General features: G+C 49.1%; 1 protein-coding gene across 1 annotated transcript in view; it reads left to right on the plus strand.

The window, feature by feature from the left end:
- The window catches only part of LOC137334326 (aminoacylase-1B-like), a 51,410-nt gene that overhangs the window by 10,131 nt on the left and 15,878 nt on the right, over positions 1–25,401 (plus strand). The window contains exons 2-9 of the mRNA XM_067999018.1: positions 10,319–10,383; positions 11,191–11,295; positions 11,401–11,495; positions 12,979–13,055; positions 16,531–16,620; positions 19,220–19,276; positions 22,373–22,446; positions 24,812–24,861. Coding sequence (XP_067855119.1) covers positions 10,319–10,383; positions 11,191–11,295; positions 11,401–11,495; positions 12,979–13,055; positions 16,531–16,620; positions 19,220–19,276; positions 22,373–22,446; positions 24,812–24,861 — 613 coding nt within the window. The remainder of the gene's footprint in view (positions 1–10,318; positions 10,384–11,190; positions 11,296–11,400; positions 11,496–12,978; positions 13,056–16,530; positions 16,621–19,219; positions 19,277–22,372; positions 22,447–24,811; positions 24,862–25,401) is intronic.

The raw sequence follows: 25,401 nt of genomic DNA on the forward strand, positions 1-25,401 counted from the left end.
TAATCTGATTGAATGGCAGAGCAGGCTCGAGGGGATGTATGGCCTACTCCTGCTCCTATTTCTTATGTTCTTATGGTTCTTGTTATTGGTGCCTGTGCCTTCAGCTGCCTAGGCCCTAAGCTCTGGAATTCCCTCCCTAAACCTCTCTGCCTCTCCACCTCTCTCTCCACCTTTAAGAAATCCCTTAGAACCTACCTCTTTGCTGTCGTAATATCTCATTAGGTGGCCTGGTGCAAATTTTATTTGATAATCACTCCTGTGAAGTGCCTTGGGACATTTTACTACGATAAAGGCTCTGGATAAATGCAAGTTGTTTTTGTTGTGATCCAACCAAGGCTCTCTACAAGTTTAACATAACTTCTCAGCTTTTCAATTCTATCCCTCTAGAAATGAACTCCAGTGCTTGGTTTGCTTTTTTTTTAATGATCTTAATGACCTGTGTCGCTACTTTGTGATTTGTGTATCTGTACCCCTAGATCCCTTTGCTCTTCTACCCCATTTGGATTCTTATTATCCAAGCAGTATGTGGCCTCCTTATTCTTCCTACCAAAATGCACCATCTCACACTTAATCAATGTTGAAATTCATTTGCTAATTATACACCCATTCTGCAAATTTGTTAATGTCTTCCTGTATTTTGTCACCATCCTCCTCAGTATTAACTATACCGCCCCAATTTGGTGTCTTCCGATTCCAGAGTCCAAATTATTTCTGTAAATGGTGAACAGTGGTCTCAGCACCGATCCCTGTGGAACACCGCTTCCCACCTTTTGCCAGTCTGAGTAACTACCCTTAACCTCTACTCTCTTCTGTTTTGTAGCCAGTTTGCTATCCATTCTGCTACCTATCCCCTGACTCCACATGCTCTGACCTTTGTCATGAGTCCACAATGCGGTACCTTATCAAAGGCCTTTTGAAAATTCAAATATATTGCATCTACTGCATTACCCTTGTCTACTCTTTCTGTTACTTCTTTAACAAATTCAATAAGGTTGGTCAAGCATGACCTTCCCTTTTGAAATCCGTGCTGACTACTCTTATATTTTTGGTCTCTAGATGTTTTTCTATTCCATTTTTGAGTCAAGATTTCATTGTCTTTCCTACCACCAATGTTAAACTAACTGGTCTATAGTTTCCTGGACTTGTTCTTTCTCTCTTTTTAAATATAGAAATCACATTTGTTTATCTCATTGCTGTGTGCAAATTACCTGCCGCATTTCCCTACATTACAACAGTGACTACACTTCAAAAAGTACTTCATTGACTGTGAAGTGTTTTGGGGCATCTGAGCATGTGAAAAACATTATATAATTGTAAATTCTTCCTCCCTCCCTCCCTCCCTGTTTCCTTTAATTTGAAATGTAATGATGTACCAAGGTACAGATCGGTATACCCATCTGCTGGGAGTACGTCAGTGTAGTGGTTATGTTACTGGACTCATAACTGCCCTCTGAAGTGGTCAAGCAAGCCACTCGGTTGTATCAAACTAGAAGAAGGCCCACCACCACCACCACCACCACCAATTATGATGGGCAATAAATGCCAGCCTTGCCAGCAATGCCGACGTCCCGAGAATGAATTGAATTTGTTTAATTTATCGAGTTTAAAAAGCCAGAGATTAAAATTCCTTTCCACTTACCTGGATGAGTGCACCTGCAACAACACTCAAGAAGTTCAACACCATCCAGGACAAAGCAGCCCGTGGCAGTAACTCGCCAAGGCTTCTTCGAAGGCATCTCCAAAACTCGAGACCTCTACCACCTAGAAGGACAAGGGCAGCAGGTGCATGGGAACAATACCACCTGCACGTTCCCCCCCTAAGTTACACACCATCCCAATTTGGACATGTATTGCCATTCCTTCATCGTCGCTGGGTCAAAATCCTGGAACTCCCTATCTAACAGAACTGTGGGAGAACCTTCACCACACGGACTGCAGAGGAAGCCCAGCATCATCTCCTCAAGGGCAAGTAGGGACGAGCAATAAATGCTGGCCTTGCTAGTGACGCCCATAGCCTGAGAATGAATAAAAAAAGACGAAATGGATTCTTTCTCAGATTATTAACCATTTCTACATATAAGCAGATGAAGTGTGAACAGGTAGCCTTTTGGTTGGCACTTGTCAGATGCTATTTACACCTGACCAGAGCAACTATTCAGATTAAAAACAGAAAATGCTGGAAACATTCAGCAGGTCAGGCAGCATCTGTAGAGAGAGAAACAGAGTTAATGTTTCAGGTCGATGACCTTTCATCAGAACTGGAAGATGTTAGAGATGAACAGTTTTTAAGCAAATACAGAGCCAGGGAAAAGGGAGGAAAGAATAAAGGGATAGGGTGGAGCACAGGAGTGATTAAATGACAAAGGCGATGATGGTACAAGGGAAGAGGGGATGGTAATGGGACAAATAAAGAAACAAAAGATAGGTCCAGAGGAGGTGTAAATGGTTACAGCAGAATAGCAGAGGGGGAAGGGAAGAGGAGAAGGCTCCCGTGGCCCAGGAATGTGGCGGAGAAAGGCAGATAGACCCAGGGGTTTGGGCCACCCCACCGGCCGTGTACAGATAGGGGATCCCCAGCCCAAGCACCAGCCCTCACCATCTCCACTCCCAATGGCTGTGGTGCAGCCATCCTCCACTCCTAGAGTCTGCTGTACGAGAAAATGGGAGCAGTGGTTATAATCTAAAGTTGTTAAACTCAATGTTAAGGCCGGAATGCTGAAAAGTACCTAATCGAATGATGTGTTGTTCCTCGAGCTTGCATTGAGCTTCATTGGAACAATGTAGGAGGCCGAGAACAGAGTGGGAGTGGGATGGAGAATGAAAGTGGTAAGCGACCGGAAGCTCAGGGTCACGCTCGCAGACTGAACATAGGTGTTCAGCAAAGCGATCACCCAATCTGTGTTTGATCTCCCCAGTGTAGAGGAGACCGCGTCGTGAGCAGTGAATACAGTATACTAAGTTGGAAGCAGTACATGTAAATCGCTGTTTCACCTGGAAGGGGTGTTTGGTGCCCTGGATGGCAGGAAGGGAGGAGGTGAAATACATCTCCTGCGTTTGCATGGGAAAGAGAACTATTCATACAACTATTCAAATTGTCTGAGTCTGCAGGCTCACATTTCAAATGTAAGGAATCTTACAACACCAGGTTATAGTCCAACAATTTTATTTTAAAATCACAAGCTTTCGGAGATTATCTCCTTCGTCAGGTGAGTGAGTGAAAGGTTCTCTTACATTTGTCCACCCCAGTCCATCACCGGCATCTCCACAATATAAACCAAGGATTGGAAATCTCTGGCCATCGAGCTGTCCATCAAAGAGGCTTCAGCCAATCAGTGACCCTGCCCCCTTCCCAAAGCTCTCAGACAAAGCTGTCAATTAAACCCATGACCCCAAGGCCTGCTAGATGCTTTGACCTATTTTATGGTTGCCTGGCCCAAGTACGATTGTCACTACCAGTTGTAAGGAGTGTTACAACACCAGGTTATAGTCCAACAGCTTTATTTAAAATCACAAGCTTTCGGAGGCTTCCGAAAGCTTGTGATTTTAAATAAAATTGTTGGATTATAACCTGGTGTTGTAAGACTCCTTACATTTGTCCACCCCAGTCCATCACCAGCATCTCCACATCATCACTACCAGTTAGACTACAGAGCTATCTCGCTGCCTGACTGGAAGTTTAGTGTTAAACTGAGCAATTTGAATAGGTTGATCATAAGCAAAATACTGCGGATGCTGGAAATCTGAATTAAAACAGAAAATGCTGGAAAAGCTCAGCAAGTGAGGCAGCATCTGTGGAGAAAGGAACAGAGTTAATGTTTCAGGTCAAAGACCTTTCGTCAGAACTGGAAGATGTTAAGGAGTTAAAGTTTTTAAGCAAATACAGAGTCTGGGAAAGGGGGGAGGGGGAAGGAAAGAACAAAAGGGAAGGTCTGTGATAGGGTAGAGGACAAGAGTGATTAAATGACAAAAGGGATGATGGTGTAAGGCAAGAAGGCTGATAGTGGGACAGGTTAAATTTTTATTTATTGGACAGCAGGTGCTGGTAATGGTTCTGCTGATGCCATTTACAACTACTCTAGACCGAACTTTCGTTTTTTACTTGTCCCATTACCACCCTCCTTGCCTTACACCATCATCCCTTTTGTCATTTAATCACTCTTGTCCTCTACCCTATCAGAGACCTTCCCTTTTGTTCTTTCCTTCCCCCTCCCCCCTTTCCCTGGCTCTGTATTTGCTTAAAAACTTTAACTCTTAACATCTTCCAGTTCTGACGAAAGGTCTTCGACCTGAAACATTAACTCTGTTTCTTTCTCCACAGACGCTGCCTCACTTGCTGAGCTTTTCCAGCATTTCCTGTTTTTATTTTTAATAGGTTGATGTTATCTGAAGTGGCCCCATTTGCAGGTTGTGTCTATTACCACCACTGTGGTGGAACTAACATTATCTACTATTGCCACTGACAGGAAATGGGAGGACAATACTCACGCAACCCTTTGTCTGGATTGTGTAATTTGATCCAGTCTGCTGCACAGTCGTTCAAGTTCTTTGCAATGTGTAATTTGATCCAGACAGTGGCAGGCAGGCTACAGAGTTTAGATAAGGCACATCACGAACACTACTGATTTCAGAGAACAGACAGCGCTAACACTACCGAGTTCAGAGAGCAGCCAGCAGTAACACTACCGAGTTCAGAGAGCCGCCAGCAGTAACACTACCGAGTTCAGAGAACAGACAGCACTAACACTACCGAGTTCAGATAGGAAGGTGTGAGGCCATGGAGGGATTTCAACATGAGGATGAGAATTTTAAAATCAAGGTGTTGCCGGACCGAGAGCCAGTGTAGGTCAGCGGGCACAGGGGTGATGGTGAATGAGAGCTGCTGTGAGTTAGGATATGGGCAGCAGAGATGTGGATGAGCTCAAGTATATTGAGGGTCGAAGTTGGGAGGCCGGCCAGGAGAGCATTGGAATAGTCGAGGCTGGAGGTAACAAAGGGCATAGATGAGGCTTTCATCAGTGGATGGGCTGAGGCAGGAGCTGAGACGGGCAATGTTGTGGAGGTGGAAATAGGTGGTCTTCGTGATGGAGAAGATATGGGGTCAGAAGCTCAGCTGATGGTCAGTTAGGATGCCGTGGTTGCAACAGTCTGATTCAGCCTGAGACAGTGGCCAGGGACGGGGGTGGAATCAGTCACGAGGGAACAGAGTTTGTGGTGGGGACTGAAGACAATGTCTTTGGTCTTCCCAATGATTAATTGGAGGAATTTGCAGTTCATCCAAGACTGGGTGTTGGACAAGCAGTCTGACAACACAGGGGCAGTGGAGGGGTTGAGAGAGGTGGCGGTGGTGGGATAGAGTGGGTGTCGTCAGCGTACACGTGGAACCTGACGTCACATCGATAAGGATGATGTCGTCAAGGGGCAGCATGTAGATGAGAAATAGGATGGGGCCAAGGATAGATCCATGGGGAACTCCAGAGGTAACGGTGCAGGAATGGGAAGAGAAGCCATTGCAGGGATTCTCTGACTACGACTGGATAGGTAATAGTGGAACAAAGCAAGGGCTTTCCCACTCAACTAGACAACGGAGGAGAAGTGTTGGAGAAGGGTGGTGTGGTTAACCGTGTTTAAAAACTACTGAAATGAAGATGAGGATGGATAGTGCACCATGGCCACTATCACAGAGAATGTCACTTTTGACTTTGATTAGGGCCGAAACTGAATCGGAGAGGTTCAAACATGGAGTTGCGGGAAAGATGGCCGACAGATATGGGACCAATGGACAGCAGCACTGCCTTCTAATCCACAACAGTGTCTTTTGGAATACAGGCGATAGCTGTTGGGAATTGCAGGCAACACAAACTGCACAGTGCCTCCTCTTCACTCCTACAGCTGCCCTGCCAGTTGGGTTATGTGTATCTGTGAATGTTGCTCATCCTCCTTCCATTGCTCCTTCTCCTCCTCATTCAAGATAAAGAGATCACCAGATAACTATGGATGAGCAAGGCCATTTGGCTCGCTTTGAATCAAGTGTTGCTCCCCCTTTGTGTGAAGAATGATTTCTTGATATCATTCCTACATTTGAATCTATATTGTTTTCTCCTACACTAGCGATCCTCCTTGTGGCTTTGCTCCACACTGGCCACAGAACATCAGTAGCTCAATGTGTCTCAGTGACCAACGCTGCACAAGGGAGTCAAGGTGTGGTCCGAGCAGCAGACTGTTCACAACTTCCTCAGACATAAAGGCCTGGACTTTCCTTATGAAAACCACCCATTTCTGGGTGGTGATCTGGCAAGTGAAGTGGGGCAGGGCCCCTCAGCCCAAACTCTGCACCAGAACTGGCCATCTTGATTTCTGCCTTGATTTCCCTCCCATGACCCCTCTGTGGCCCTGATCATTCTGCTGGCAGCGCACCCACAGGAATCAAATGAACGGGGTGGGAGGGTGGAATTGCTAAATTCAAACACACGGCCAGTAACTATTGCCACTACACAAGTGACAACTGCTCCTATACCCTCCTCCTAATGTTTAGCTGGTGGCTACATTGATCTCCTGGACTGCCACAGGAGCATAGGAACAGGAGTAGGCCATTGAGCCCCTCGAGCCTGTTCCGCCATTCAATTGGATCATGGTTGATCTGTATGTTAACTTTATTTACCGGCCTTGGTTCCGTATCCCTTAATATCCTTGCCTAACAAAATTCTATCAATCTCAGTCTTGAAATTTTCAATTGACCCCCAGCCTCAACAGCTTTTTGGGGGAGAGAGTTCCAGATTTCCACTCCCCTTTGTGTGAATAAGTGCTCCCCGACATCACCCCGAGCACCTTAGCATAGGCTCAATGGGCTGAATGGCTCCTTCAGTGCTGTAACCATTCTGTGAATCCATGATAATTTTGAGGTTATGCCCCTTTGTTCTGGAGTCTCCCACCAGAGGAAATAGTTTCTCTCTATCTACCCTCTCAAATCCTTAAATCATCTTAAGCACCTCAATTAGATCACCCCTTAATCTTCTATACTCAAGGAATACAAGCCTAGTCCATGCAACCTGTTCTCATAATTTAACCCTTTAAGTCCTGGTATCATTCTGGTGAATCTGCACTGCACCCCCACTCCAAGGCCAATATATCCTTCCTTCCTGAGGTGTGGTGCCCATAACTGAATGCAATGCTCTAGATGGGGTCTAACCAGAGGTCTGTACAGCTGTAATATAACCTCCACCCCTTTGTATTCCAGCCCTCTCGAGATATAGGCCAACATTCCATTAGCCTTTTAAATTTTTTTTGTACCTGTCCACTAGCTTTTAGTGATTTTTGTATTGGACCTCTAAATCACTCTCTTCATCCACAGTTCCTAGCTTCTCGCCATTTAAAAAATACTCTGATCTATCTTTCTTAGGTCCAAAGTGGATGCCCTCACTTTCCCTCATTAAACTCCATCTGCCACAGTTTTGCCCACTCACAATCTATCAATGTCCCTCTGGAACTTTCTGCTCTCATCTAACTTAGTGTCATCAGTAAACTTAGATATACAGCTCTCTATTCCTTCATCAAGTCATTTATAAATACAGTGAAAATCTGTGGCCCCAGTCCAGATCCCTCGGGGACACCACTAGCTACATCCTGCCAATTTGAGTACATACCCATTCTTTCTACTCTCTGTCTCCTGCCTACTAACCAATTCCCTATCCAAACCAATAGGTTGCCTCCAATTCCATGTGCTCTCATTTTTGTTAAGTCTCTTATGTGGAACCTTGTCGAATGTTATCAGCATGATCTGTAAAAACTCCAATGAAACCCCCCTGTCTGCTGGGGGAGTGAGGCCTCCACATTGCGAGTAACTGCTGGCGGGATTGCGTGGGCAGGCATAAGTCCCACCCTGCTACTTCACCAACACCATCTCATTGCTGTTTGTGGGATCTTGCTGTGTGCAAGTTAGCTGCCATGTTTTGGTTCCTTTATTTATTTCCTTCCTTCCCCTGGTTTGGCCCCCATCTTCACTCCTGCAAGCCCAAGGGGCACAATCTTGGGTGTATCTGGTGCACAGCACGCTTAACCATCTAACACCATATCAGGATGGACAACATCAAGCGTTTTCAGGCCTCACCCTCCTCTGCCAAGACCGTCTACTACTCCAGGGTCATCCTGGAGAGCAATGATAACCCTCCACTTCTTTGCTGCACCATCGATCATTTGCAGGGGTGTGGTGCCGTCTACACTCAGTAGAAGGAGGAAGAAGCGATGGGTGTTTGTTGCACTGCTTTTTTACTGGGCATTGCCAACCTAAATAAGACCTACAAATAGGTGAACCCTGGGCTGACATTCATTAACCTGTTAACTAGGCCTTCATTAACCTGGGTACTGGGTGTTTTTTAACCGGGTGACAGACATTCATTAAACTGTTAACTGGCCGATCATTAGCCCAGTGACAGACATTTGTTAACCTGTGAACTGGCCGTTCATTATCATAGTATTATAGTAGGATACAGCACAGAAGGAGGCCGTTTGGCCCATCATGCTTGTGCCGGCTCTTTGGTAGTGCTATCCCAATTAGTCCCATTCTCCTGCTATTTCCCCATAGCCCTGTAAATTTTTTCCCTTCAAGTATTTATCCAGTTCCCTTTTGAAAGTTATTATTGAATTTGCTTCCACCGCCCTTTCAGGCAGTGCATTCCAGATCATTACAACTCGCTGTGTAAAAAAATGCCTCCTCATGTCGCCTCTGGTTCTTTTGTCGATCATCTTAAATCTGTGTCATGATTTTGAACACCTCTATCAAATCTCCTCTTAGCCTTCTCTGCTCTAAGGAGAACAACCCCAGCTTCTCCAGTCTCTCCACATAACTGAAGTCCCTCATCCCTGGAACCACTCTAGTAAATCTCCACAGCACCCTCTCTAAGGCCTTGACATCCTTCTTAAAGTGTGGTGTGCAGAATTGAACACATTACTCCAGCTGAGGCCTAACCAATGTTTTATAAGGTTTAGCATAACTTCCTGTTCTGCTGGTTGCATTCCAGCTCGAGCTGTGCTGTTTCAGTCTCCTTTCCTTCTCATCATCAGGCAGTGCAGGGACTGAGACATGTTACTATTTGGCCTGAAATTAAGCACAGTGGCTGCTCCTAGTCACCACTGCCCTTGTTTTGATTCTTTGTCATGTTAGCCTTTAGAATGAGGAATCTCTTCCCTGAACATTTGCTAACTATTGTAGGGTAATAAAAACATGACCTTTGAAGGCACAGTCTCCAGGTTATTCAGGTGTTCGACTATTTTGAAGCCCTCCCTACCACGTGTACATATGAACATACGAAAATGAGGGACAGGAAAGGACCTACTGGTCCATCCAGCCTGTCCCATACAGTTGCGAGGCATTGTGCATCACAATATCTACACTCCCCACCCCACCCTGAACCCTGTAATCCCCTGGGAGAGTTGAAAAAGCAGATAATAACCTAGGTCAATTAGGGGGAAAATATCTGGAAAATTCCTCTCCGACACCCCCCCCCACTTAGATGTACGAAACTAGCCCAGGAGACCACTCTAGCCCTGATTCATTGGTTACCGATAAATGAGCTGATCTCCGTCCCAGCCAGGAACAGGTCCAGTTCTCACTTGAAGGAATTCAGCGAATCAGCATCCACGGCACGAGGCAGCAGCCTGTTCCACAGGTCCACTATTCGCTGGGAAAAGAAGAATTGCTTAGTCCCACCCTTACATAACTTGTAAGTGTGACCCCCCCTGGTCCTTCCTAACGTATTTAGATTAAGTAATTGGTCTACACAATCTGGTCCTTTCATTATTTTATAAACCTCAATCAAATCACCCTTAAGTCTACGCTTTTCTAAAGGATTGTTGAGCTTGCTGAGCCTCTCTGGGTAACTAAGGTGTTTTGACCTGGGAATGAATCTTGGGGCCCTTCTCTGCAGTCTTTCCAAAGCCTCAATATCTCCCTTCATGTGAGGAGACCAAAACTGGGCACAGTATTCCGACTGAGGCCTGACCAAGGTCAGGTATGTTGTTGTTGTAGTAGAAAGATAAAATGACATGTTTTCTTTGATAGTGAATTGTCCTATAAATGCACCCTAGCACCCTGTACACTTTGGCTATCGATTCATGGCATGGGTCACGGACCTTTAGATATTGATGCACTAAAACACCCAGATCTCTTTCTTTCACCACGAGCTTTAATTCTTGCCCCCTCAACATCCTGCACGTTCTATATTTTGGAGAATGAGACGGGTTTATACCGATTGTAAATACTGCGTCTGCCTTAATGTGCCTCTGGATATTGCGGGACTGACTGTGCCAACATTGTGTTTTTCAGATTGTGCTATTGAGTTCCTGGAGAAGCTGGGTGTGGAGCTGGCTCTCTCCTGTAAGAAGGTGGAGGTGAGAGATTGATCCTTTACAGATCCTGCAGATCTTCCCCTGCTCAGCATCGGAATAGGTCTACAATAAAGAACCTGGACTTTATTCGTCCCATGTATCATGAGGAGGGGTAGGGAGGAGATGTAAGAACATTCTGAGGCGTGCCTGTCCCTTTTAGAGACATTTGTGTGGAAATCCCAGCAGGCTGCTTCGTTCAATGAGGTGCGCGTGCCAAGGCGGTCTTGGTACACACATCCACTTTACACTACAGTATCATTTCCCGCACCGTAAGAGAGATGGGTTAGTGTTAGAGCCTTCGAAAGGGCCGGGAACTAGCTCAAGAGAGGCTCCATCTTGGTCCCACAACAGCTCCAATTTAGAATTCTCATTCTTGTGTTTAAATCCCTTTGTGGCCTCGCCCTTCCTATCCCTGTAACCTTCACCAACCCTACAGCCCCCTCCGAACTCTCTGTTCCTCCAATTCTGGCCTGTTGTACATCCCCTTCGCCCCACCATTGGCAGCCGTGCCTTCAGTCGCCTCGGCCCTCAGATCTGGAATTCCCTCCCTAAGCCCTTCTGCCTCTCCTCCCTTCTCTCCTTTAAACCGCTCTAGAAAACCCAAGCTTTTGGTCACCCCTCCTAGTGTCTCTTTCATTGATTCGGCGTCCATTTTTGCCTGATTACGCCTCTGCGATGCGCTTTGGGACATTTTACTACGTTACAGGTGCTATATAAATGCGAGTTCTTGTTCAGAGTGCTGAATGACAGAATGTACTGCAACATGTGCGGGAGCATCAGCTGAACAGTGAGGCCTGTTTTATTGTGTAGGTTTCCCCGAGCCGTGTGATCCTTATTCTCACCTGGGAGGGAACAGACCCCAAGCTGAAATCCATTCTCCTCAACTCCCACACGGATGTGGTGCCAGTGTTCGAGGTAAGCTGTGTGGAGGAGGCTGGTGGGATTGGTGAAGAATTCTGGGCGGGGTGAGGGTGGGGAGGAGCTGCTGGAACTGGGCTCACTTTGCTTTTCTGTGTGCAGGAACATTGGAAGCACGATCCATTTGCTGCACTGAAGGATGAGCAGGGGAATATATACGGCCGAGGGTCACAGGACATGAAGTGTGTCACCATACAGTGAGTTCATCGACTGGCTGTTTAGGAGCAAGGGTGCCCCTAGACTGACGCTGAGCCAAACAAACCAGGAGGGGCCCAGCTTTGATTCATGGTCCGTGCTGAGTTACCTGATTTCAGCCAGGTCAGGGGTAGGTGTAGTGGGTTGTGGCTGCTGCAGTTAGAATGAGCACTTCAGTGAAGGGAAAATTGGCTAGGATTCCTGCTCCTAACCGCTGTCCAGTGATGCCTGCTGGAATTCGAGTGAGAATGTTGATGGGGGTCAGACCGGGTTGGTTAACGATGCCTGCATGGTCCAATAGCATATTGACACGACATGCCAAAGCTCACACATGATGGATGGTGACTTGGGTGAGATCCCGATGGCTCCCCGTTCAGTGTCGCCGATGTATAGCCCCCTGCGTGGAGAATTTTGAACATGTACCTTTTCCACACCACGCTCCATCCTGTATTTGCAACTAAATGGAAGAGTAGGGACCAGGTGGTATTGTGTTTTAGAAACGGAACTTCCACCCTTGTGATCCAATGGGATGAAATTTTCTGCTGGCTACAAGAGTGCTCCAACAAATGGGTATGGGCAGCACTGATTGCTGCTGCTTCAGTCCTGAAGGCAATTGCACTTAGACACAGGATGGCTGGTGCGAGCAATGAAAAAATCCACATTGGTGAAGGAGACCGTGTTCCTTGAACTTCGGACTGAAGTATGTTGTAGCAGTGTTTGATGTGGAGGGACCATTACTCTTTATCCAACCTGTGCTGTACCTGCCCTGGGATCTTTTCATGGGACAGTGTAGAGGGAGCTTTACTCTGTATCTGACCCATGCTGTATCTGCCCTGGGTGTGTTTGATGGGTCAGTGTAGAGGGAGCTTTACTCTGTATCTAACCCGCACTGCTCCTGCCCTGGAAGTATTTGATAGGACAGAGTAAAGCTCCCTCTACACTGTCCCATCAAACACTCCCAGGGCAGGTAAAGCATGGGAAATTTACTCTGTATTTAACCTATGCTGCACCTGCACTGAGAGTGTTTGAATGAGACCATGTGGAGGGAGATTTACTCTGTATCTAACCCATGCTGTACCTGCCCTGGGAATGTTTGATGGGACAGTGTAGAGGGAGCTTTACTCTGTATCTAACCCATGCTGTACCTGCCCTGGGAGTGTTTGATGGACAGTGTAGAGGGAGTGTGCTCTGTATCTAACCTGTGCTGTTCCTGCACTGGGAATGTTAGATGGGACAGTGTAGAGGGAGCTTTACTCTGTATCTAATTCATGTTGTACCTGCCCTGGGAGTGTTTGATGGGACACAGAGATTGCCCAACTCTAGCACCTCTCACCTCAATCAACGTAAATCTTTCTTTAAATGGAATTGTGTGGTGGGTGATGTGTGTTGATGTGCTGGTCAGAGTGGCCCTGAGTATGTATCGATGCCCTGAGTTGGCTGTAAGTCTTATAGTTTTCAGAAGTATTTATCTTCTGTCTCTTTCAGGTATATTGAAGCGATTCGCAGGTTGAAATCTGAAGGGAAACGATTTCCTCGCACAATTCACCTGTTGATTGTTCCCGGTAAGAATGGAAGAGGTGGAGTTTACCCTGTTTAAGAGCCCAGATTTGGTGCAGTGATTGTGTTGAATTCTTTTAATCAGTGATGATTATGATACAAATGAAGCATTCTGTCTAATTTTGTGTTGGCGTTGGTCCGTTTAATCCAGTCACAATACATTAAGGGGGCAGAGTTTCCACTTTGGATGCAATCGGGAAATTGCACCCAAAATTACACTGGTTAGGTTACAGTTCAAGTTTCCAATAAAAATTATTTGCATAGCCAGAAACAGTCTCAGCGCAATCGGGCAGTGTAATAGAACGTAATCATTTATTTTTTATTCTTTCCATTAAAAAATACTCCTTGATGTATTTAAGAGTGGTGACCTGGTGCAGTTTTATTAATACAGCTGAAAATGGGTTTATCACCAAAAATAAGCATTTTTAATAAGAGTGTCCAGTCCTCCACTTGTAAAATCAGTGAAAATAACTTTGAAAAAACTATATTGAACCATTTACTAATTTCATTGGTGTACACTAGTCAGTTTCCTAGTAAATTAAATATTTTTTGATGTGAACATCTTTGAAAATGTGCCCACTAATGTCTGTGTGCCTAAGAAAATGAGCACAATTTGAAAAGCCTTCCTGAACCAGCAGAATCTCGCAATGTCGACCTGGGGTTGTGGCCAGTTTTGTGGGCGGGGCCTGATCCGGCCGAATTGATTCTTAAACCAGTGTAAAAGATCGCGAAAAACACGAGCGTAAGTGGTTTTGGACGTAACTCACTTACGTTTAAAATGCCCCAATCTTTTGGGCTGGTTCGGCTGGTTTCACTCGGATTGCGCTGACATTACTGGCGTAAAAGCTTGGTCAAAGAGGTAGTTTTTAAGGAGCATCTTAAAGGAGGAGAGAGAGGCAGAGAGGTTTAGGGAGGGATTCTAGAGCTTATGGTCTAGGCAGCTGAAGGCACGGCCGCCAATGGTGGAGCGATTAAATTCGGGGATGAGCGAGAGGCCAGAATTGGAGGAGCGCAGAGATCTCGGAGGGTTATGTATTTCAAACATAAACGTGTCGAACTGATTGGTTCCAGTATGTGTATAATTTTGAATCGAGCTGACAGTTGTTTAAATCCAACAAGTGCTGGCATCTGTTCGATGCCTATTTAAGAAAGTTACATTTTTGAAATCATTGAGATAGTTTAGAATCTCCAGAGAGAGAGATCAAGCCAGTAAGGTTGGAAAATATAAGAACAGAATAACTGCGACTATAAAAGTTAACTTCAATAAATTAGCTTGTTATTGTCTAAAACGAGGTCTGAAACTGTGACAATCTGTCGTTTTACGAAGAAGGAAGAGAATTCCCGTGGAGTGCCAGGATTGGTCCAGTACCTGAAGTCATTTTCAGGAAGGTTTTCTGTTTGTTCTCCTGGGCTGGCTATAGAAACATAGAAAAAAGGAGCAGGAGTAGGCCATTCGGTCCTTTGAGCCTGCTCCTCCATTCAATATGATCATGGCTGATCCTCCATCTCAATACCATATTCAATTTCCTTTCAAAACCCTTCCTCGATATCAAGGTATCAAGGCCAGTAAAGATACTTTTGAGATCACAAGGAGTGAAAACACAAGTCCGAGAACAGTTGTAAAATACAGAGGCCGGAGTATCTAGAGTAGGAAAAGACACAAGAACAAAAGCACTATCTCTCACTGGAGCAGTTTCTGAGTCTGGGGCTATCTGTTTTCTCCAAAGTTCTAAAGCTATTTAATTATTTGACCCCCCCCCCCCCCATTGTGATGTGACTCTGTCTGTTTTTTCAGCTTTCTCTCCCTGCTCTCCGGAAGGAACTGGCACACACAGGAGCGCAGATCCACCCCAGAGCACCCAACTGTCTTCCGGTACCCCACCCAACTGTCCATTCTCCACCTAGGCAGGCTGCTCGACTAGGAACACAGGAACATAGGAACAGCAATGGGTCATTCAGCCCATCGAGCCTGTTTCTGCCATTCAATTTGATCATGGCTGATCTGTATCTTAACTCCATCTAATCGCCTTGGTTCCGTAACCCTGAACACCCTTACCCAACAAAAATCTATCAATCTCAGTTTTGAAATTTTCAATTGATCCCCCGCCTCAACAACTTTTTTTTTGGGGGGGGGGTCGGAGTTCTGGATCTCCACTCCCCTTTGTGTGAAGAAGTGCTTCCTGATGTCACCTCTGAACGACCTAGCTCTAATTTTAAGGTTATGACCCCTAGTTCTGGACTCTCCCACCAGAAGAAATTGTTTCTCTCTCTCTACCCTATCAAATCCTTTAATCATCTTAAACACCTCAATGAGATCACCCCTTAATCTTCTATATTCAAGGGAATACAAGCCTAACCTATGCAACCTGCCCTCATAATTTAACCCTTCCAGCCCTGGTGCAGGGGGGGAATCTCCGCTGAGTCTGATTCTGTCTTCACCTGGTGTCCATTTTCCAGCAGGGGTCACTGGTCAGAGATCAGGAACGGGAACCTACCTGATTTTAATTCATTTTTTTGCCCTCTCTTATCCATGGGGCACTGAGGTTAATTGTCCTCTATTGCCCCAACTAAGATGAGCGAACTCTGCACAGGCCGGAAGCTCTGGAGGTCCATGCGGCCCAGTTTCACGATGCCTTTGCTAGCTCCATGACGGAGAAAGTCATAAGACTCCCAGCAATACTGATACGCTTCAATCATTCAGCGCTGCTCTCAGTTAAATGACGCTCTCGGACACTCCTCGGGACTGGAAGTAGATGTGCGATCTTGTAACCAGCCAGCCTGCACTTGCCTATGGGTGGAGTTCCCTACTTCTGTTCCCCAGTTGATTATTAGCACTGGCGATCACACTGGTGCTGTACCCCTCTTGACAATAATATCCCTCTCGTGAGGCAGTCACCTTACAGAAGAAGACAGACTTGTATTTATATAGTACCTTTTGTTACCTCAGGACATCCCAAAGCACTTTACAACCAGTGAAGTACTTTTGAAGAATAGTCACTGTTATAATGTAGGAAACGTGGCAGCCAATTTGCACACAGCAAGCTCCCACAAACAACACTGTGGTAATGACCAGATAATCTGTTTCAGTGATGTTAATTGAGGGACAAATATTGGCCAGAACACTGGGGAGAACTCCCCTACTCTTTTTCAAATAGTGCCATGGGATCTTTTACACCCACCTGAGAGGGTAAACGGGGCCTTGGCTTAATGTCTTATCTGAAGGACAGCAATTCCGACAGTGCAGCACTCCCTCAGTACTGTACTGGATTGTCAGCCTGGATTTTGTGCTCATTTCTCTGGTGTGGGGCTTGAACCCATGACCTTCTGACTCAGAGGCAAAAGTGCTACCAACTGAGCAAAAGCTGGTACCACTCTCTCCTCCCACCCCTCCCCACCTGCGAGGAGGGTCCAGGATTCCCTCCGAAGGTGAAGTGGGCAAACTCGCATTGCTGTGCCTGAAGAGTATTCTGTCTGATTTAGATGAGGAGATCGGGGGTCAGAATGGGATGGTGAAGTTCATTGAACGTGAGGAGTTCGGGGCCCTGAATGTCGGCTTCGGGCTCGATGAAGGTAGGACCTGGTTTCTTCTCCATCTTTTCCTCTTATCTTCAGTTTTATTGTTTACTTTCTCTCTGGGTTTTTATCTGCTGGGCATGGCTTCCTGGCTAGAGCTTCCTGTACTCTGCCAGTGTCCTCTGTTTCCGGGTGCTAGGACGTGACGGAGGGAGGCTCGCGGGTGGCTGTGACTTGGCTCCAAGCTGTCCTTTGCTCCCTCGTAGGGAAGCACCAGGCCTCCATTGGGGCACTGGCAGAAATCCGCAGCACTCCACTTAAGGATTCAGAAGCATACCAGCAACCCATCCCTCTATATCACATCAATCAGCCCCCCAACCCTCTCTGTCCTGGAACAGTGACTCTTGGCACCAGAGACCTGCTCCAATATTTAGGGAGATGCATGATTTATGGCCATGGCTCTCATACCTTCTCAGACTGGGCCCCACCAATTCAACCTTTATTGATTCAGGTCCTAAATGTCACCCCTCTCACTAAGCATTCTGGTAACTCTGTAAAATAAGGCTTGCCTGCTCATATCTCTGTCTCTTTGTCTCTCTTCCTCTCACTCTGTGTCTATGTTTTTCTCTCTCCTCCCGCCCCCACCCCCCCAGCTTCTGTTTCTCTCCCCCTCTCCCACATCCGTTTTTCTTTCTCCCTCTTCTCCTTCACTTCTATTTCTTCCGCTCCCCCTCTCCTTTACTTCTTTCTCTCAGTATCTGTGTGTGTCTCTCTCTCTCTCTCTCTCTCTGACCCCCTCCCCTTCTGTTTATCTCTCTCCCCCTCCCTTTCACATCTCCCTTTCTCTCCCATTTTCTCCCTCTCCCTTTTCTCCACCGTCTCTCTCCCTCCCTCTCTTCCACGGAATCTAAGCCACTGGGGAGGGAAAACACCATGAAACGTCCACTCCTGCCATTGGTCTGGGCTGGATATCAGCGCTGACTCACAGAGAGCCTGAGCTCACTGCTGGTGGAGGCAATAACTCAGCCCGGGGTGCACCGCCCGACAGGCCTCGACCTGCTGGGGTACACCGCCCGACAGGCCTCGACCCGCTGGGGTACACCGCCTGACAGGCCTCGACCCGCTGGGGTGCACCGCCCGACAGGCCTCGACCCGCTGGGGTACACCGCCCGACAGGCCTCGACCCGCTGGGGTACACCGCCCGAAAGGCCTTGACCCGCTGGGGTACACCGCCCGACAGGACTCGACCCGCTGGGGTACACCGCCTGACAGGCCTCGACCCGCTGGGGTACACCGCCCGACAGGACTCGACCCGCTGGGGTACACCGCCCGACAGGCCTCGACCCGCTGGGGTACACCGCCCGACAGGACTCGACCCGCTGGGGTACACCGCCCGACAGGCCTCGACCCGCTGGGGTACACCGCCCGACAGGACTCGACCCGCTGGGGTACACCGCCCGACAGGCCTCGACCCGCTGGGGTACACCGCCCGACAGGCCTCGACCCGCTGGGGTACACCGCCTGACAGGCCTCGACCCGCTGGGGTACACCGCCCGACAGGACTCGACCCGCTGGGGTACACCGCCCGACAGGCCTCGACCCGCTGGGGTACACCGCCCGACAGGCCTCGACCCGCTGGGGTACACCGCCTGACAGGCCTCGACCCGCTGGGGTACACCGCCCGACAGGACTCGACCCGCTGGGGTACACCGCCCGACAGGACTCGACCCGCTGGGGTACACCGCCCGACAGGCCTCGACCCGCTGGGGTACACCGCCCGACAGGACTCGACCCGCTGGGGTACACCGCCCGACAGGCCTCGACCCGCTGGGGTACACCGCCCGACAGGACTCGACCCGCTGGGGTACACCGCCCGACAGGACTCGACCCGCTGGGGTACACCGCCTGACAGGCCTAGACCCGCTGGGGTACACCGCCCGACAGGCCTCGACCCGCTGGGGTACACCGCCCGACAGGCCTCGACCCGCTGGGGTACACCGCCCGACAGGCCTCGACCCGCTGGGGTAGACCGTCCGACAGACCTCGAGCCCCATTGTCTGCGAACTTCTGCTTTACAGCATTATGGAGCAATGCTCCGTCCTACAGCACCCACTGAGGAGAGCTGCAGAGGGAGAAAGCTGCTGTACGGATAAAAGCAGCTGGGAAATCTAGAGGGTGGAGGGGGAGTGGATCTGGAACAGTATCGGAATTATCATTTTTATTTAATAACACCAATCTGACCTCAATTTTGTTGACTTTCCTCCTGGAGTATGGTTCTATGGGTGTGTGGTCACTCTGGACCCATTTCACCGTTCTCCATGCGTGAGTGCAACGTGCCATTCAACTACGGGGAGCATCATGACCGAGCCTGGTCCCGGTCTCCCGCGGCATCCGCCCGCTCACACTCGCACCCAGGGTCACAGGGTAGTGATCGGGGCACAACCCTTGTCTGATTTCTCAGCATCGCCTCCCATCCCTAATCCCTAGTGCAGACTGGAGATCAACCTTGGGATCTTGTTGCCCTTGTATGGCTCAGTGAGCAGTGCATTTACCCAGTGAGCCGCCGGCCCGTCTTGAAACATCTGGATTAGCTTTAATTGCGCAGCTGTCCAACTCTGGGCACTGTTACTGATGACCTTCCCCATCGTGCCCGCAGGTCTGGCCAACCCTGGCGATGCCTTCACGGTGTTCTACGGTGAGAGGAACGTGTGGTGTAAGTACCTTTTCATTGGTATGGTGGCTGTCAGATGGTATTGGACGCTGGGTTATCTAATGTCAAGTCCAGATGCCATTATTTTTTTGGGAGCTGTTGGGCTTACGGATGGGACTGTGGTTTGGGGGCTGAGTCATAAGCCCCCCTCCTGGTGCGGAAGCCCCTGCCACCACTCCCCAGCCCGAGATCTAGGATCCCTGGCAGATCCCCTATGAGGGACTGAGCTGGGTTGAAGTCCTTGGTTAAGTCTCGGGTAGAATATTGTGTCCAGTTTTGGCACCCTTATTTCCAAAGGATGTCAAATGAGAGGCTTTAGTTGTGAGGAGAAACTAGAGAAATTGGGGCACTTTTCATTCGGACAGAGTAGATTAAGGGGATATTTGATAGCGGTGTTCAAAATCCTGAATGGGTTTGACAAAGTAAATTGGGAAAAACTGGGGATTAAATTGGGAAAAACTGGGGATTAAATTGGATAACCCCTGGGCGTGGGGATCGCAGTATGCGATTAACCCGCGCCCGTTCATGGCGATGCAGGCAGCATGTTACATTTGTGCTGCCTGTTGTTTGACACGAATGCTGCGTGTAGCCAGCCCTACCCGCGCTTTTGATTGGCTGCACGCAACAACAGGGGGCCCCGATATCGCGAGTGGCTCGGGCTTCTTAAAGGCAGCCGGCACCTCTTAAAGGGGAGGTGCATAGTGGCTACAGGAAGTGGTGAGATCATTTCAAAACTGAATCTGTGCTGTGATACTTTGAAGAATGACTGCGCCTGGGAGAGAGCGTGCACCAAGGAGGCCTTGGTGCAAGAGGCAGAGAGAAGGAGGGATACCCTGTATCTGCAGGGGTGGGTGCAGAAGGCCCTCCAGACATATGCTGAAGAGGCAGTGAGAGGAAGTAGGGAAGGATGCAAATGCCAGGAGCATAGCTCCAAGAACATGAATGCAGTGCAGGAAGAAGTTCAATGATTTAACACGAGTTGTCAAAGTGAGTGAGTTCAAGCGTCAAGTGGCATATCCTACCAACAGCAAGGTGAATTTAAGGAGTTAGGAGGTAAATTAAAAAGCAGGACCTCAAAGGTAGTGATCTCAGGATTACTACCAGTGCCATGTGCTAGTGAGTATAGGAACAGGAGAATAGATCAGATGAATGCGTGGCTGCAGGGATGGTGTAGGAGGGAGGGATTTAGATTCCTGGGACATTGGGACCAGTTCTGGGGAAGGTGGGACCTGTACAAGCGGGACGGGTTACACCCAAGCAGAACCGGGGCCGGGACCGGTGTCCTCGTGGGGGTGTTTGCTATTGCTGTTGGGGAAGGTTTAAACTAGAATGACAGGGGGATGGGAACCTGAGCGGGGAGACAGAGGAGGGGGAAACAAGGATAGAAACAAAAGACAGAAAGGGAAGAAGCAATAGTGCAAGGCAGAGAAAACAAGGGCAAGAAACAAATAGGGCCATAGTGCAAAATAAAACTAAGATGACTAGCAATCTTAAAAAGACAAGTCTAAAGGCATTGTGTCTAAATGCACGGAGCATTCGCAATAAGGTAGATGAATTAACAGCGCAGATAGATATTAACGGGTATGATATAGTTGCGATTACGGAGACATGGCTGCAGGGTGACCAAGGATGGGGAAAAGGGAAAGGAAGTGGGGTAGTGTTGTTAGTAAAGGAGGAAATCAATGCAATAGTGAGGAAGGATATTGGCTCGGAAAATCACGATGTGGAATCTGTATGGGTGGAGCTAAGAAACACCAAGGGGCAGAAAACGTTGGTGAGGGTTGTCTATAGGCCCCCAAACAGTAGTGGAGATGTAGGGGAGGGCATTAAACAGGAAATTAGAGACGCATGCAAGAAGGGTACAACTCTAATCATGGGTGACTTTAATCTACATATAGATTGGTCAAACCAAATTAGCAATAATACTGTGGGGGAGGAATTCCTGGAGTGTGTACGTGATGGTTTTCTAGACCAATACATTGAGGAACCAACTAGAGAACTGGCGATCCTAGACTGGGTATTGTGCAATGAGAAAAGATTAATTAACAATCTTGTGTGGGGTCCCTTAGGGAAGAGCGACCATAACATGATAGAATTCCTCATTAAGATGGAGAGTGAAGTAGTTGAATCCAAAACTAAGGTTCTGAATCTAAATAAAGGAAATTACGAAAGTATGAGGTGCGAGTTGGCTATGATAGATTGGGGAACTTTACTAAAAGGGATGACGGTGGATAGGCAATGGCTAATATTTAAAGAATGTGTGCAGGAATTACAATAATTATTCATTCCTGTCTGGCGCAAAAATAAAATAGGAAAGGTGGCTCAACCGTGGCTTACAAAAGAAATTAGGGATAGTATTAGATCCAAAGAGGAGGCATATAAAATTGCCAGAAAAAGCAGCAAGCCTGAGGATTGGGAGCTGTTCAGAATTCAACAAAGGAGGACAAAGATTGATTAAGAGGGGAAAAATAGACTGAGAGTAAACTAGCAGGGAACATAAAAACTGACTGTATAAGCTTCTATGAATATGTCAAAAGAAAAAGATTAGTGAAGACAAATGTAGGTCCCTTACAGTCAGAAATGGGGGAAATTATAATGGGGAACAAAGAAATGGCAGAACAATTAAATACATACTTTGGTTCTGTCTTCACAAAGGAGGACACAAATAACCTGCCAGAAATGTTAGGGAACCGAGGGTCTAGTGAGAGGGAGGAACTGAAGGAAATCAGTATCAGTAAAAAAAAGTGCTAGGGAAATTAATGGGGCTAAAGGCTGACAAATCCCCAGGGCCTGATAATCGACATCCCAGAGTACTAAAGGAAGTGGCCCTGGAAATAGTGGATGCATTGGTGATCATCTTCCAAAATTCTATAGACTCTGGAACAGTTCCTACAGATTGGAGGGTGGCAAATGTAACCCCACTATTTAAAAAAGGAGGGAGAGAAAAAACAGGGAATTACAGACCAGTTAGCCTAACATCAGTAGTGGGGAAAATGCTAGAGTCTATTATAAAAGATGTGATAACAGAACACTTGGAGGGCATTAATGGGATTGCCATCCACTTCTCAAGCCTGCACTAACCTGTGTGTGTCTGTGTAGGGGTCACGGTGCGGTGCCCTGGGAGCCCAGGACACGGGTCTCGCTTCATAGAGAACAACGCTGCGGAAAAGGTGGTAAGTGTTGAATTTCAGTGATAACTCCCAGAACCTCTCTGCCTCAGCCCCCCCCCTCAATCCCCTCGGCCTCTCCCCCTCCCCAAACCTCTGCCTCAGCCCCCTCCTCTATCCCCTTCCCTAAACCCCACCCCAATCCCCTCCACCTCCCCCCTTCCCAAAACCCTCTGCCGCTCCACCTCCCCAATCCCCCCTCCTCCTCCTCCCCCTCTCCTCCCCCCTCCTCCTCTCCTCCCCCCTCCAATCCCCCCCTCCTCCTCTCCTCCCCCCTCCAATCCCCCCATCTCCTCTCCTCCCCCCTCTAATCCCTCCCCCCTCCTCTCCCCCCAATCCCCTCTCCTTCTCCTCTCCCCCCTCCTTCTCCTCTCCCCCCTCCTCTCCCCCCTCCTCCTCCCCCCTCCATTCACCCCACCAATCCCTCCCCTCCATTCCCCCCTCCAATCCCCCCTCCTCCTCCCCCTCCAATCCCCCCTCCTCCTCCCCCCTCCAATCCCCCCTCCTCTCCCCCTCCAATACCCCCTCCTCCTCTCCCCCTCCACCCCTCCAATCCCCCCTCCTCTCCCCCTCCACCCCTCCAATCCCCCCACCTCTCCCCCTTCCAATTCCCCCTCCTTCTCCTCTCCCCCCTCTCCCCCTCCAATCAGCCCCCTCCTCCGCTCCCCCTCCAATCCCCCCCTCCTCCTCCTCTCCCCCTCCACCTCCTCTTCTCCCCCTCCAATCCGCCTCCTCCTGTCCCCTTCCAATCCTCCTCCTCTCCCCCCAATCCTCCTCCTCTCCCCCTCCACCTCCTCCTCTTCTCCCCCTCCAATCCCCCCTCCTCCTCTCCCCCCTCCAATCCGCCTCCTCCTCTCCCCTTCCAATCCTCCTCCTCTCCCCCCAATCCTCCTCCTCTCCCCTCCACCTCCTCCTCCTCTGCCCGTCCAATCCCCCCTCCTCCTCCAATGCCCCCTCCCCTCCCCTCCTCCTCTCCCCCCAATCCTCCTCCTCTCCCCCTCCACCTCCTCCTCCTCTGCCCGTCCAATCCACCCTCCTCCTCCAGTGCCCCCTCCCCTCCCCTCCTCCCCCCCTCCCCCCTCCAATCATCCTCCTCTCCCCCTCCCCTCCACCTCCCTCCTCCTCCTCTCCCCCTCCCCTCCACCTCCCTCCTCCTCCTCTCCTCCTCGCCAATCCCCACCCCTCCTCCTTTCCCCCTCCAATCCCCCCTCCTCCTCTCCCCCTCCACCTTCTCCACCTCTCCCCCTCCACCTCCTCTCCCCCTCCCCTCCACCTCCCTCCTCCTCCTCCCCTCCCCTCCACCTCCCTCCTCCTCCCCTCCTCCTCGCCAATCCCCACCCCTCCCCCTTTCCCCCTCCAATCTCCCCCTCCCCCCTCCAATCCTCCTCCAATCTCCCCCTTCCCCTCACTCCTCCCCTCCACTCCTCCCTCCTCTCCTCCACCTCTCCCCCTTCCACCTCTCCCTCCTCCACCTCTCCCCCTCCACCTCGCCAATCCCCACCCCTCCTCCTCCTCTCCCCCCTCCAATCCCCCCATCTCCTCTCCCCCCCTCCTCCTCTCCCCCCCTTCCTCTTCCCCCTCCTCTCCTCTCCTCCCCCTTCCTCCCCCCCTCCTCTCCTCCCCCTTCCTCTCCCCAATCCCCCCTCCCCTCCACCCCTCCCCCCTCCACCTCTCCCCCCTCCACCTCGCCAATCCCCACCCCTCCTCCTCCTCTTCTCCCCCCTCCAATCCCCCCTCCTCTCCCCCCTCCACCTCGCCAATCCCCACCCCTCCTCCTCCTCCTCTCCCCCTCCAATCCCCCCTCCTCTCCTCCCTTCCTCCTCCTCTCCCTCCTCTCTCCTCTCCTCCCCCTTCCTCTCCCCAATCCCCCCTCCCCAAACCCCCCCTCCTCCTCCTCAAACCCCCCCTCCTCCTCCACCCCTCCCCAAACCCCCCTCTCCAATCCCCCCCCCAAATGCCCTACTCCTCTCCCCCTCCCTATACTCTTCCGTATCTCCACAACCCCAATCCTCTCCACCTCTGCCACTCCCCAATCCCCTCTGCCTCACCCCCGTCCAAACCCCTTCACCTCTCCCCAACCCCCAACTCTCTAAACCCCTCCACCCGCATAGGATGGTCTTTATGTTAAAGCACTGCAGCAGTGGTATTATTGGTAGGGTGAGATTGGGGATGCTGTAAGGACCTATGGATATGATGAGGACAGAAGAATGATAAGGTTCGATATGGTAAGGAAGGGGGAGGGGGGGTGGATATGGTGAGGCCATGGCTTGATACTGCAAGGTGCTGGAGATATGGTGAGGATGGAGATGATGTGGTGAGCATGTTTAGATTCAGTCACTATTAATTATTTAATTTCTTTTTAACATTCCAGCGCAGAGTTATCAATTCTTTCCTGGACTTCAGAGAGAAGGAGAAGAAGAGGTGAGACTCCACTGTGTTCTGTGTCTTGTTCTCTATTCATCACCTTGTGCTGGTGCCATTTTCCTGACTGGACAGTTGGATCTCCTTCTGACCATTCACTCCCACCTTGACACCATAATCTAGCTGACACTCCAGTGCAGAAGCAAGGGAGTGCTGCATTGTCAGAGGTGCCATCTTTTGAATGAGAGGTTAAACCGAGACCCAGTCTACCTTTTCAGGTGGATCCCATGACACACTTCGAAGAAGAGTGAAGCGTTCTCCTGGTGTCCTGGTCAACCTTCACCCTCAACCACTACTATCAAAATAGATTTACTAGTCATTCATTAATTTGTTCATTGGACCTTGCTGTGTGCAATTTGGCTTCCAAATTTGTCGACATAACAGTGAAAAATGAGTTGGCTGTAAAGTGCTTTGGGTCATCCTGTGGACCTGATAATGCACTATATAAAATGTAAGTTCTTCCTTTCTAAGTACCACAGCCAATAATGCCATCTAAGTAACTGCTGGTGTACAGATCCTCTCATCCCACAACATCAGCGC

This window comes from Heptranchias perlo, chromosome 17 (assembly GCF_035084215.1).
Source record: "Heptranchias perlo isolate sHepPer1 chromosome 17, sHepPer1.hap1, whole genome shotgun sequence".
NCBI classification, from domain to species: Eukaryota; Metazoa; Chordata; class Chondrichthyes; order Hexanchiformes; family Hexanchidae; genus Heptranchias; species Heptranchias perlo.